General features: G+C 33.8%; 3 protein-coding genes across 6 annotated transcripts; 2 read left to right on the top strand and 1 right to left on the bottom strand.

The window, feature by feature from the left end:
- The first annotated feature begins 141 nt into the window (after positions 1-141).
- LOC148611699 (6-phosphogluconolactonase-like) lies at positions 142-3,297 on the top strand. The gene is made up of 5 exons (XM_088592505.1): positions 142-301; positions 584-775; positions 1,155-1,297; positions 2,329-2,469; positions 3,015-3,297. The coding sequence occupies exons 1-5, from the start codon at positions 175-177 to the stop codon at positions 3,129-3,131; spliced, it is 720 nt and encodes a 239-aa protein (XP_088448631.1). The 5' UTR covers positions 142-174; the 3' UTR covers positions 3,132-3,297.
- Positions 3,298-3,598: 301 nt separating this feature from the next.
- On the bottom strand, positions 3,599-9,315 carry LOC148611698 (alpha-galactosidase MYORG-like). Of its 4 annotated transcripts, none has more exons than XM_088592499.1 (4): positions 9,160-9,301; positions 7,743-7,826; positions 5,561-7,259; positions 3,599-4,996 (listed from the first exon to the last, which is right to left on the bottom strand). In XM_088592499.1, exons 3-4 carry the CDS (start codon positions 7,257-7,259, stop codon positions 4,737-4,739), a joined length of 1,959 nt encoding a protein of 652 aa, XP_088448625.1. In that variant the 5' UTR covers positions 7,743-7,826; positions 9,160-9,301; the 3' UTR covers positions 3,599-4,736. The 4 variants fall into 4 exon arrangements, with proteins under 4 accessions (XP_088448625.1, XP_088448624.1, XP_088448626.1 ...); XM_088592498.1 differs by having other exon boundaries at positions 9,095-9,300; XM_088592500.1 differs by lacking the exon at positions 7,743-7,826 and having other exon boundaries at positions 9,160-9,315.
- Positions 9,316-11,696: 2,381 nt separating this feature from the next.
- On the top strand, positions 11,697-14,216 carry LOC148611697 (uncharacterized). Its single transcript, XM_088592495.1, has 5 exons — positions 11,697-11,945; positions 12,313-12,423; positions 12,905-12,992; positions 13,428-13,595; positions 14,052-14,216. Exons 1-5 carry the CDS (start codon positions 11,757-11,759, stop codon positions 14,141-14,143), a joined length of 648 nt encoding a protein of 215 aa, XP_088448621.1. The 5' UTR covers positions 11,697-11,756; the 3' UTR covers positions 14,144-14,216.
- Positions 14,217-15,024: the final 808 nt, after the last annotated feature.

Here is a 15,024-nt window from a genome sequence, read left to right as displayed (position 1 = left end):
TTCTAATACTCCTTTGTTTTGTTTGTTCGTTGTTTGTTTGTTTGTTTTTGTTTTTGTTTTTGTTTGTTTGTATGTTTTTTTCTTTTTTGTTTGTTTGTTTGTTTTTTATTTCAACGATATGACCAGCATACTCCAGTTTCTGACAAACAAGTGTACTCATATTTTGTAAACAATATGGCAGCGCCCATCATCCGCCTTCACGAAAGCGACAAGGATGTAGCAAAAGAACTGTGTTCGTTTGTTTATAAGAAATCACAAGAAGCAATTCAAGCAAAGGGATCTTTTACTGTTGGATTGTCGGGTATGTATTCGTCTGACGTACAATGGTTGACGAAACAAAAGTAGGTCATAAATTAGGACGTTAAGTTTTAACATTTACACTGTTCTCTTGCTTGAATGGCGTTTATTTGCCGTGTACAATATAATTCTTGAGCTCGATAATGATATCAACCTTTTGAATAAATTTGGTTGTATTTTAGTGTTTTTCAGACTGCCATATTAGCGTCAAATCTCTCGCGTAAATTAATAGTGTGTTGGCAGTATTGTTTTTTATGCTTAAAATATTTTTACGGGTTACTTTTAGGAGGAAGCTTAGTGAAGTTTCTCTGCAATGGGTTACCAAGTTTAAACCCAGAATGGTCTAAATGGAGGGTATTTTTCTGTGATGAGCGCCATGTCTCATATGATGACAAAGAATGTACATTTAGCCAATACAGATCTGGTCTTGCAGACATACCATCAGACTGTATATATCCAATTGATCCTAGCTTATCAGGTACATGTATATTTTCTGACAGCGGCTTTACAATTTTTGTTAGTTCAAGTCATAGATTGAAATGATTTCTAATTTTTTTTTTTCTAAATTGATCTCAAGTCAAATTTCAAAATACAGATCTGTTATAGTGATAGAGATTAGTGGGGTTGATGTGCCTTTCTTCACATTTCAGATGAAACTATCCCTTAAGAAATTTTAGAAAGATGGTTAAAGAATGGCCTATTGACTTTATAAATACTTAGAAAAATGGCCCATTCTCAAAATTTTAATCATGACCACTGCTATCATTTCATTGCTAAAAAAATGTTAAATATTATACAGTGTATTAATGCAGCAGCAATATGAATTCAATTTCTTTTTTTTTTTCAATTTTCATTAGTTGAAGCTGCTGCTGAAGATTATGTGAAGAAGATCAGATCTGTGTTCCCAGGGGCAGACTTGCCCCGGTTTGACATGCTACTTTTAGGGATGGGGCCAGATGGTCACACTTGTTCCTTATTTCCTGGCCACCAACTGCTGGAAGTATGTACTTGAAACAAGACAGCTGCCTTATCTAGCGTAAAATAATGAGTTTCATTTGCCCTTTCATTCTGGAGAATTGGAAAAATATTCTCAGTTATTTCTGCATGTAATTTTGTCTTTTAAAAAATCTGTTAATTTTAATTACATTGTTTCAGATTGTATTGTAAAGTTAACACGACTGTTCTTGAATCTAGAAGTATTAAATTACAATAGCATCTAATTATCAAAAATAGTATTGTGTGCCTTCATGGTTTTGCCTTGTATAGCAAAGATAAAACTCCTCCATCTTAATTTTGTAGTGGGTCACTGCAGAGGTATCAATTAAGATACTTTGATGTATCATATATGGAACTAACGAATTTGCCATTTATTTAACATTGTTCACAATCTTGTGTTTAGTTTCCAGGTATTTAGCAATATATTTCTGCCCTTTATCTTTATGACAGCTGCATGTAAAATACATGCATTTAATTGGACATTGTTGAGCAATTTTAAAACAATGCAAATCAAATAAAAAAAAAGGGGGATGGCCTAAATATTATTTGAGAACAATTACTGAAACAACAGGATTGAGCTGTTATTCAAACTTAATCTCTATTTATAGTACTAATTCAGTGTTAAATTGTTTAAAACAATTCTGTATGTTATAGTACTTTACAATTGTGCAAAGGTTGAAATAACCTCGAGCCTGTTCTCAAATTTTTGGGAAGCACTGGTTTTAAAAGATGAATAGACTTGCTGGAGGATGCAACCTGTTAATGAAAATCGAGTATCAAATGATACCCCATTTCTAGGTGTGGCAGGTCAGAATGGTTGTATTATAGTTTTATTACAGAAAAAAAGTAGTGTAGCTGTGAAGCAAAGTTATAGCCATTCACTAAATTGCTTGCCAAATTGGGTATTTGGCTTTGCTATTCACAAGAAAAAGAAGCATTTGTAACACTGTTCTGACTGAAAATCATATAGTCAATCACAAAATCTACTTACTATCTAGGATGCTTTAGAAATTGAAACCATTTATGCTATTTTAGGTTACCGACAGACTTATTGCACCAATCAGTGATTCTCCTAAACCACCACCTAGACGTGTTACCATGACATTTCCAATGATCAACAACTGCGCATGTGCTGTTTTTGCATCATGCGGTGAAGGAAAAGCTGATATGGTCCAGGTAAATTAATGATATGCTTTCATCAGTGTTCAAATGCTGGATACAAACGTTGCTACAGACTATTGAAATCAAAATTCGAATTATCGGTGACCTATTTATATAGAAATAAACTTAGTATTAACAAAATTTCATCTATGTAACTTCTTTTCATAAAACATTGTTTCTTTAAATAAAAATTCATGTGAGACTATGTTCCCCATGCAAATGAGATCTCATCATCATGCTTAGATGCCAATTTCATGGTCAAAATGTCAGTTTCTGTGCACGTGAACTAGTAGTGTACCTTTTACTATAAAAAAAATCTGAAAATATCAGCTTGCTGAAAATAATCATAGAAATCAATGTTGTCAACTTTGAATCTACTTGTGTTGTAGTACAGCGGGGTTATTCTTATAGAATCCACCTCCTGCGTGTGATGCAAAAAATAACAATAGACAGGTACTGAACAGAAGTGAAAGTTCGATGAGAAAAAATTTAAAAAGCAAAATTTTTAAAAGTTGACATGTTTTTTTTTTTTCATTTTAAGCTGTATCTTCATTTTTTAGAGAATATTAGAAGGAAACGAAGAAGTACCGTTACCCGCAGCCAGAGTCCACCCGTCTAATGGAGTAGTTTTCTGGTTCTTAGATAAAGGTGCTGCATCTAAACTCAAGAATTTGTGACTAAAGACTAGGGCGAAAATATAAAAACAGGGAAAATTTAGAAGCTAATAGTATAGTTATCATTGTTTGGAGGGAAATAATTTGAATATACTTAATTAAATGAAGCATAATTATGTATATATACAATGTATATTAAGTATGTGTACAAATAAACTGTATCTGAACACTTTGATTTTCTTTGAAAATGGTGGGCAAATAATTGATCATGACATCTATGGAAGATCTAAATCATGCTTCTTATCGGCTGCTGCTCAGCCGAGTCACTCCAAAGATTGAAAAAAAAATGGTAGTCACTGCTTTTTATCCAAGCACATGGTATTTAGGGGATAGATTGGCGATTCTTCAGTAAACATATTCTTGCTAAATACTCTTAAAACAGGTCTTATTATATCCAGAAGATATGTCAAATACCTGTAGTAATGTTTTTAGTGTGTAGGTATTCTTCCAAAGCCATCAGTAACTAGAGGTACGAGTGGAATTTTAATATTCAGCAATCACAAATACAATTGCAATTTTCAAACAATGATAAGAGAGAAAGAGTCAAAAGACTCCCTCTTTTAGGAGAACCTTAAACTTGAATCTCTTTATCTTAATCCTTGTCAAAGTTGCAGTACCATTTATTATATAACCTAGGCAATAGGCAATAACAAAATATTCCAACCCAAATTAGAATAACAATTAACAATGAGATACATGTACCTGCATAACCCAAAATTGGAATCTTTTAACAGGTCGGTCAGATTTGTATAGGTACAAATGTATGGTTTCCATATTGTAATGGATTTGGAATTTCATTAATAGAAAATTTAGGCAATGCTAAATGTAAAGGTTAACACAAATTTATTTCTGACATATTGTAAATTTCAATTAAATTTTCATTTCTTGGAGGACTTTTTATTCTGATAAGTGTAACTTTGGTATTCTTCCATCTCATATTTTTGAATAATTAAAGTTTTTTTTGTGTTTCATCTATGGCACTTTTGATTTTTTTTTCGTATTTTTTACAGCTAAAACACACTTTGAATTGGATTATGTTGCTTCAAGAATAATATATTATTTCCTTCCAAAATTCAATGGTCGACGTCATATGCAAGTACTTGTGGACCAATATATCTCCCTCCTTTATGAAGACCGGTTGATAGAATTTTTTTTTTAGAGTCAGTTGCTATTTATAATTTGCAGTCTGTCTCATCTTTTCCCTTAAAGCAAAGTTACCCCCAATAAACCCCTAATCTATAAACTACACGGGTATTAGTTGCTACCTATAGCTGTAATATACCTTCATGCGGAAAAACAATGATGATATTTAAGAAAATTAGTGCAATTTTTTTTAAAGAATCATCTGTTTTTCCACATACACATATAGTGTAAATGAAATGACAGTCCGTGATTTTTTTATATCAATTTGATATTTCTTCCTACACTTACAAGAAAGGAAGTCCATATAAAAAAATCAAATAATTTCAAAAATAATAGACTATCAACTTACACCATTTGATCCAATTAAACCATTCATTGCTTTAAACAGTAAAAATCAACACCAATGTACCATCAATTGACCTAAAACAACAAATATCTTCAAATCTTATAAGCTGGAATACCATATTAACCACTTATAGAAGTAAACGTTGCTATTTGAAGTAAGTCAATTTTATAACCCCTGATCCATAATCCGCCATTAACATTTCTGTCATTCAAATTATCCCGCCATTTTCCTTGTGGCAAATATATGTCTCTTTGCCTGGCACCAGCATCAAGTATCGGTGCTACCATAAGATTATCTCCAACCATAAACTGTGAGTCTATTTCATACGTCCCCGGATCCTCCGGGGAGATCCACCATACAGGGCGGATGAGCGGATAACCTATAAAAATAATTAATACATGTAATAATATTTCATTAGTATTTCGTGTCTGCGCCTTGTCTTGACATTGACCTTACTCTTATATAGATGCTATCCCTATCGATGTTTTCGCATCGAAAAAATACAGAACTTTGCTTGTCATGTACGGAATTCATGCGCACCGACAAATTACAGATCTTTGCTTGTCATGTAGGGAAATCATGCGCACCGACAAATTACAGATCTTTGCTTATCATATAGGTAGGGAAATCATAGGAATCATTATTCGAACGGTATTTATACGTTCATATGATTCAAAACAATCCAAGGATAACTACTAGATCAAGAAAAAGACAAAAAACAAAAACAAAAACAAACAAAAAACGAAAAACATGAAAAAAATAACACACAAAAAGAAACAAAATTATAACAATTAATCCGGACTCCACTAAAACTGTGAGCATCGTTTGGATAAACGTCCTCTGATTTATCATTAATATTGGATCATCAATAACAATGGGCTACTGTAATCATATCTTAAGGGATTTCAAAATTTGGGGTTATTTTGTCCGACCATGTACTTACCGTATTGAATAGCTTGTTTGCTTGCTTCGATTAATATTGCAGTAACCTCAGTCTCATGTACATGTACCATTTTCTTTGCAATTTCTACAACTTCAGAGTCATAGTCCCACGGTGCAAAGGAGAACTGCATGGAGGGCAGGTAAGCGGTTAATTGTAGCCATCTTATGTACAATTCCCTATCGGGCATAACTATATCCTGAACTAGAACCTCTCCGTATCCATTTCCTCCTATCATATCTGGTAAAATAAAAGGGTAACCAAGGATTCCAAACGTCAGAGCTGTTGGTATCAGTGTTTTTAGACCATTATCATATCCCCATCTTGATTCTTTATCCGCCATTCGTACAAACACAGGATGTTTTTGTGACCTGTAGCCACACCGAACCTCGATCATTGTGCCATGTTCACTTACCAAGTCAACGTATTTGGTAATGTAGTAGTTAGAATTATTCAAAGTCTTAAATGAACTAAATGGAATAGGCAAGAATGTTCTTTCACCAGCGTCAAATTTATAGGAATTTATTCCATAATTTGTTTTCATGGCAGTTAATCGGTTGTTATACCATGATGCTGCTCTTGGATTCGAAACGTCTAATATTGCCCCAACCCCTTGCCACCATTTAACTAATGCTGGGACATTTCCAGATTTGTCAAGAAGCCAATAACCCTCTTTTAACCCTTCGTCAAACGCTTTTGAGTCTAGATTTGCAAATGGCGTTACCCAAACAGTTGTTCGGAATCCTTTAACTTGCAACTGCTTTATCATGTTACTAGGGTCCTTAAATTTAGCGGGGTCAAAATCAAAATCGCCATATTTAGTCGTATACATATCATCTATTTCCAGTTGACTGTTTGTGAAACCATGCTCAGTGATTTTGTCAGCATACTGTAAAACCTTCTCTTGATTTATGTTCACTTTGTATTTCGCCCATGTTGACCAAATCGGACTTTTCACCATTCGCAAATCTGGTATATCTGCGGGTTTATCCATTATAACCGGGCGCAGTTTCTTAAAGATAGAAAGAATGTTTCCATCTTTACATATTGTGTATTTCAAAGATGGCGGTTTACTATTCGACATCAGAGGATAAACGTCACTGAATTGGGACTTAAAGCATATTTTATTGGAATCACTGTCGTTGAAACTAACATGTAATGGAACAGACGAATCAACCAAAATAGCGACACCTTTTGAGTTGATCCAAAAAGGTTCAAGGACGTTTCCAAACGATTCTTTCTTTACAACAACATCTTCAGAAACAAACTCTTGCATTACAATATTATTATTTGCCAATGGCCATCGTTGAAAATGAAGTTCTGATCCACCATACCAGAAAGCGCCCGACAGCGAAATGCAATCATGCGGAACAAAATCCATGGAATATACCTCCCAAGTGATCCCATGACATTGCGCACCACCAATGGATTTTTTCAGGATATCTATCCTACCGTACCGCCGCCATTCAATAGACAGTTGCGTATCTCGAATTTTAAGCTCTTTGTAATCCTCCTTTTTTAAAATGCATGGTAATACAATCCTCGCGAACACATTCTCCTCAGTAAATAATACTTCATTTGAAGCTTTTATATATGACACTGTGCTACAAGAATCCTTGGTACAAAAATCGTCTGATGATACAATTTGAAAGAAAAGTTCCAATCCAAATAAAAAAATCCTTACGTTTGTTTTCAAACACATCTGAAAAATGAAAAAAAAACTTTTTTTTTTGCAAAATGGTCAGTTCATTCATGTACAAGTAATGGCTCAAGTGATTTCAGTGAGTTAGGTGCATGATGCATAATATACTTCATACTACAATGGTTTAGATGATGATTTAATGTTCGATAACGTTATTTTTATTTATTTATTTTGCTAATGAAATCCAGCATATTACCTTGCGTGCCCATCTTGTTTGTTATGAAACCGTGTTGGTTAAGACCAGGGGCGCAGCTTACTCAAAACTATATCGTGATCGCGAAGTGACATTACGGCAGGGGGTGCTCTGGAAAAAAGTTCTAAAATCCCACATTCTTACCATTTCCTGACACTTCAATCACTGTTAGAAAAAAAACGTATTTCATGAGACTCATTTTTAATTTGACTGATATACGAGTATATTAAGGCTCTGACTTAACTAAATGTTGTCTTGTCGATACGTACAATTTCAATTACTTTGCCTACCTTTATCACGAGGCTCCAAGAAGCTTTTCCAATTTTTCATCGATCCCTATTTTCACCCATAAGTCGCCTGCAGCTGCGAACAACCTGGGTGAAAAATATAAATCCGCGATAACAAACCTGACATGGCTTCAATGAATGGCGGCTCCCGCCGAGAATAGCTTCACGACAAAGAATAACATTGCATGCAGGCCCAGTGAAATACTAGTACATGCATTTTCAAACTACATTAGCATTTTCAGACTATATTAGCCTTTTGGGACTATATTAGCAACATAAAAGAAGACTGAAGTAGAAAAAAGACTAACAGTCAGAGGGACCAGACAATCCTGACTTGGGACAGGCGTAGAAAAGTAAATGCAACAGGCAGACGGACATACGCCGGCGAAACCGAGAACGTGAATCAAAGGTCCTGCGAACGAAGTATATACCTTTCATGTAATAAATATCTATATCTCATTGATTAAATCTATATTGGGCAAAAGATCCATTCGGTACATTTCTCCGTCTCATGAATAAATTAATGGAAGGGTAAACATACATTACATTTTATTAGATCCATACCCGGTAGGATAATTATGATGGTGAACTTTTCCCCCTTTTTCTGTCATTACACTGTACTTTTCATCGTCACTCAAAAATTCAGACTTAATTATATTAGGATAAGGTGTAGAAAACCCTTCTTTTTCTTTTTGCCATTTTGAACTTTGTGCAATATAAAACTTGAGGAAAGTCAAAGAAGCATACGCGGATTGAAATCCGTATTTCAGGTTATAATATCGGATGACATTCAGGTTTTTGTGATATAACAAGAATGGAAATTATTGGCAAAGAAAATATTTTGTCATAGAAATAACAACCCAACTTAGATGAATTAGTATTTAAAATCAAAAGGTACCACCTCAGACTGGTATTCAACTGAAAAATACGTTCTTTTAATTTTTTGCTAATTTTTCAATGTGAACACAAGTGCATTTTTGCGGATAGGGAATTATACACATAAAATACTAGTTAACGGAATTAAGAAAAGAAATCTGACCCAATAAATCAGTTCGCCCGAAGTATACTATTATAAATAATATGATTACATATAACTTTACATTGGGTTTCAAACACTAGCAGACAGGAACGAATCCGTGGCAATAGCATGACAACAACGTGGTTAGGGCTAAATTATCCACAGTAAAGAAAAAAAGGGGGTAATACAGCGATCAACGTAAATATATGCCATGTAATTCATTTTCACATAATTATGATCAGACTGTTTTTACAAGGTCACATTAGAAGCATTAAACTCAGATGTACGGTAATACCGAATTCGTTCATGATAATTTACTGTTGGTCGATATTCATACCTGAGTGAGTAACCACATTTATATCCCTTCCTCGTCTGTAAAACGTGTCTGTATAATACACTTACCTCCACGTAATATTAGCCTGACTTTGCCAACACAAGCTATATTAAAATATATCTAGAAACAGTCAAACAGATTTCAGTTAAGCTTATCGTTAGACCTGTTTATCATACGTTATTAAAATGGACTGTCGGACTATGTTTGTAAAGCAGTAGTTGGTTTGATATTGACTGTCTTACTTGTTATTACAAGCAGACACCTGTACGATTGCGATGTCAATTGATTCTTAATCACATGAGTCTCTGTTAAAGATCTGGGATTTCTTCCCTTTTACGTTTAGCTAATATTCTATATATCCCATTTATATACAAAAAACACCCTCATTTACCATAGAAGAAAGCAATGCAAGTTCATTGTACTTCCTATAATTTGCTCCACCAGATCTTTTCTCCTATGAAGCCGTTAGATATGTAAATACAAACTTTATACTTTGCTTACAGTTGTTCAGAGGACGATCCGTATCTCAAATTAGACAACACCAGGAAACTGTGGTCCTATCCTATTTCTACATCTAGATGCTATTTTTGTCTGATGTAATATTTAACCGTATATTCATCCCTTGCATACAAAATATTCATCGCTTTTTCCAGATTCTCTTTGGTCTGTCGTTCTATTACTACTGTCAGTTTCCATAATATCTTCCCTGTCGATATGTACTTGTTTTCAATATATATTAGATATCATTATCTGATGCAGTGTTCCCCTCTTTCACGGAAAATATCATCTACTATTCCTACACAGAAAGTTCTATCTGCGCATTGTGTGTGCTGACAATTATACTTCATAGATTTATCTATCGTGAAAGCATGAAGATTGTTTGTGTACATCATCTTATATCCAGATTTCAGGGGATCGCGTTTTCTTTCTATTCGCAAGTTCGTTTCAGCTCTATTCCAATGTTCCGAAACCGGTCTTCATATTGCTTCTTGTCAACGATATTTGTATTCCTTAATCTTCTATTTACTTCCAAAACTGCACTTTCATTCTCTGTCTTTCCTTAGTTTCGTTTATTTGTAAATTTTGATAAATTGGTGATTTATTTATAATTATTAATGATACATGTACTTGTAGATGGGCGGTTCTGGCACTTGGTACTCGACACTTTCCTAGATTTTTTTTATTGTTTTGTAATCCAGAGTCATCAAACCATGATTGGGTGACTTCTAAGTTAAATGTGTGTGGGATTTTTCCATTTTGTTTTTATTTTCATTGTTAGAAGCAATTAATCGTCCAAAATATTAGTTCTTCCGATCCATTTAATAGCATGGAACAAGAACAGCTATCACAGAGAAAACAGTCAAGGGGCGTTGACAAGATGGTAAAGATTACTGAATTAAGAGTTGAGAAATCTGGAGAATGTAACTCTATTGCATCTTGTTTCTTCTAAGATAATATACAATTACGGCCCTCTGAGGAGGTGAATATCCAAAATTGTTAACCCGAACTAGGGTTATTTCCCTGAGAGCTTTAGCCCGAGGGGAATAACCTTAGCGAGGTTGACAATTTTGGATATTCACCGAATTAGAGTGCCGTAATTGTTTTATTATACCGAACAAACAATTAAAGGACCAATGATAATTGTTTCTTACCATTAGTTGAGTAGTTTTTTTTCTTCTTTTTTTTTGTTGTTTTGATTATTTGATTGTTTCTTGTTCAGAATGCCTCTTCGATGCCCTCAATACCATATGCTCATCAGTGTTATCTTTTTTTTTGCGTTTCTGATGTCTAAATTTAAAAACGTGTCCTGTGTTAACCCAGAGCATCCCAAACTCAACAACTCCAATTTGATTTTATGATGTCTTACAAGTTTCGTTTTAGGAATAAAATGTTGCAAAATTATAAACTGAAGTATTTTTTTGTGTATTCTGTTCAATTTTTATACCACATCGGATACAAAAGCAAATTTTGTATGTTTTTTCAATTCTTCGAACTTTCTTTCCGCAAAAACCAGGAAATCGACATAAATAGGTACTACAATGCAGCCACATGTTTTACTTAAACAATGGTATCAAGAAAAACATACGATTATTGGATTTATTGTAATATATGTACGTACCCTTGCTAAAAAGAATTACAGTTAAATTAAGCATTTCTTAAATGTCAAACCCACTAGAGTATTCTTCAGTACACGGATTAGCAAAAGGTAAAAGTAAGGGAATCACTTCCACTCAGGTTTGCCACACCAACTACTAAATATCATGAATAAAAATACCAATCATAAACCAGGGACAATTTGATTGGTTCCTTTTTGTATAAACTATTACAAATTTTAGTATGATGTACGCATTATTGAAGGAGTGACATCTTTCACTAGCAGCATGGAAACCAAATAGTATCAAAACAAAAAATATAGAAATAGGAAGCCACAATCCAGCACTGAAGAAAGTTCTACCAAGTGGAATACAAGGAACGAAGTCTCAGTGTTATAGGAGTCGAATTTCGTGGTACTGAAAATAAAATGTTATCTTTTTCGTTTTAAATACACATACTAAGTCATTGTCCTTGGCCTGACTGTGTTTCATATCTAATCTAGTATTTTTCCATACCGAAAACTTAACCAAATGTGGAATATTGAAAGAGTACTTTTCCATGTTATCAACATATGATATATATCAGTTCGAGAAGGGACATAACAAAGGTCATTATCAAAATGAAAATTTGCTTGCTTACTCTACTGGTTCCTCTCTGTTTGGGAACGGATCCATCTTGTTGTATGCCAAGACAAGCAGTATATAATACTTTCACTATTTCGAGCAAAGCTGGCAGAGACGGTGGATTTATTTCATCTGAGGTAGGTATTTCCATTTAAAATCTTTGCGTCCATTTCCAACGTTTTGGGAACCATTTAAAAAGGGGGATCGGGATATTTTTTTTCACTAATTTTAGCAAAACAATTACCGTATACCAAGCCATTGACAGAAATAAGTATTATTCAGTATTTCCTTTTTATCTTAAGAATGTAGATTCTCAAACAATTGAAGAAAATGGTTTGTACTTTAAGAGTCTTAAGTGGATCTTAAAACTATTTATGATAAAAAACAAAAACAAAAACAAAAAACAAAACAAGCATCCTTATCTGAATCTACATCCTTTAAATAACCAATACGATAAGATACGAGCCTTGTTTAATTAAGATTATTCGGTATTTTTCATCATAGAAAGTAGGAAAGGTATTTCTGGACTTTGACAGGAAAGTCCGACTAAATGTAGTGACAAAGACGGAGGGTGGTCAAACCCAACACATCACGACATTTACGGACTATAGCACGGTAAGCTTTTAATTCGAATATATCAAAAATGTATTAAACCTAATTTGATAATTTTGATTGCACCTTTTTGCAATACCCGCGCGTTAATCTCGCCAAAAATATTCATGATGACTTTTATGTACCTACAGGCACTATCCTTCAGGACATTTTTATCAATAAATTGATTGGGTAGATGACAATCCCATAAAAAATATATGGTAACGACAAACATTTTCATACGAAACAAATGTGGATTTAACCTTATATTTATGAAAATGATATTCATGTCGTGTCTACCAAGAGAGAATGAGGGGACTGCGATCGATTTTATATAAATATATATCGATATAATACGGGCTATAAAATGATGTTATTTGTTATCACTGAGTTTCTATCAATTTAGTTCTTCATTACATTAGAGTCCACGAATTTTTTGTCTTGAGAATAAGTGCGACCATTTTGGCGGCGAGGATTTCATTAATTTAATTGATAAAATTTACAGGGCAAGAGTTATGTAGTGGTTGACGGTCATTGCTCTGTGGAGGATGCACTGCTGGTTAATGGTACCATGCCTGCTAACTGTTTCCCAGGTTTATAATTAGTAGTCTACTATTAGTGCTTGTTTTTTTGGAAATGAAATAGCACGCTTTGATTTACCTTAGCAATGATAATTTTCTATAGAGGGACATTTCCCTTTAATTATTTTCTTATTTTGTTCAAATCATTTAAAACTTTAAACAATATCAAATAGAGAACTTGCTGCAAGCTTATAAGTTCTAAAACTCGATTACTTTGAATTTGTATGTATATCATATTTTATGTTCTTTCAATTATTTGGTATTTTCTCTAAAAGTCATTTCTAAGTTTTGGATGTATTGTCTTGTGGATAGAATTTTATCTGTTTAGGTGTATAAATACATCAGAGATGCACGTGCATGTTCTTGACCCAGACCACGTGTATAAAGTGATGACATTTATTTTTGCTGTATAATTTTTGTGTTAGATTGACATTTTCATTTTCTAAGGTCCAAATGCTGGGAACAGCTATATCAGGAGGGAAATGTTTGGAGACACCCTTACTGATGTGTGGAGAACTGACTTGACCGGATCCCATGGTTTCATGGCTGTGATGCATGTGTCTGTTCAAGACTGTTTCCCACTGACCGAAACTGACTATGGAACTATTCAGGGTGGTAAGTGGAATAAGCGACGACTGATAAAATGAGTTTCAAATTTCAGATACAAGTTTAGTTCACATATTTTCTGTATGCATGACAGATAATAGAATGGTACATAAGACTGAAGTGCAAATGAGTAGGTTTTTGTGACATGCCACGTGCGAAGTTGCGAGGTACTATGTGATACCCTTCGAAAAGTTGCGTGTCCGTCCGTCTCCCGACGGTTTTCTGATGATAACTTGGAAAATGGACCAGTGATTTAAAAAAAAAAAACGTTGCACTTTGTTTAGTACCATAAAATACAGCTTTAGTTTAATTTTCAGCATATCCAAAATGGAGTTTTTCAATTGCCATATCGGCTATTTTACTTAAAAAACTGACCCGGGGCTTATGTCGGGAAACGTGGTAGTTGACTATAGTCATAAGTATGGTTTTAGTTCAATATCTGTGTTTTTTCTCTTTTTTTTTCAGTTAAAACCCAGAGCACAACATTTTTGTCAGACGCCAAACCAACTATCGATGATCCAAGTGTGTTCAGAATACCATCAGAGTGTCGTCGCTAGGAAGATGTCAATCAAATTATAGTAACAATGCTTTGAATGTAATTATGAAATAAATCTGTTATACATCAGAAAATCCAATCATTCATTACTTGGGCTCATTTGAAAGCTGTTATATAAATGTTTTAATTTACAAAAGTATGTTCGAAACACGGTAAATCTTAATTACAAGTGAAGTGAAAGAAAAACTAAAATTCCAAAAATTCCTCAAAGTTTTACCGTTTGGTTATTATGATCACCTTTCAACCGAAAATGAAACGCCTTAAGGTGGTGGACATAGGGTAAGGTACATAACTCTTGAAATCAATGATATGTTTGCATCACATTAAACTTTACCAAATTCTATAAGGCTTTCATATGAAACAGAATAAAATTCATCCAAGTTACTTTGATGCTTACATGAGATTGATGTAAAATGCTGAATAAAAACGTTCCAGTGATTTGTAAGAGTTGTGTCCCTTACCTTAGGTCTACCTCCTTAAATAAGCAGATATGTTGGATACATGGATTACTATACCATTGGTACCCTAATTTACCCTTTTTAGCAAGTTTGAAGATCACCACAAGTCATCACAAGAACCCCATAAGTATTTAGTCATTCTACTACACAGAAAATACCATATAAGCCATTTTTTTTCTGAAGCATAAATACTTTAGGGGTTTCGAAATTGAAAATATATATCAATTTATGAGATTTTTCAGTTGGTATAATTTGCATTTTCAACTCTAAAACTGTATGACCACAGTTTTTTGGCTGGATTAGACACTTTTACAGAAATAAGAAAATAATGTTTTCTTTCATGTACATCTACACGATACTTAACCTTAAAGTCATTACTGAAGTGGCAATTCTTAAACTTACATGGTAGTCTAGTAGCAAAAGG

Source organism: Perna viridis, chromosome 7 (assembly GCF_037379345.1).
Source record: "Perna viridis isolate PV_CMFRI_1.1 ecotype Kerala chromosome 7, ASM3737934v1, whole genome shotgun sequence".
NCBI classification, from domain to species: Eukaryota; Metazoa; Mollusca; class Bivalvia; order Mytilida; family Mytilidae; genus Perna; species Perna viridis.
This window is presented reverse-complemented; position numbering and strand designations above follow the sequence as displayed.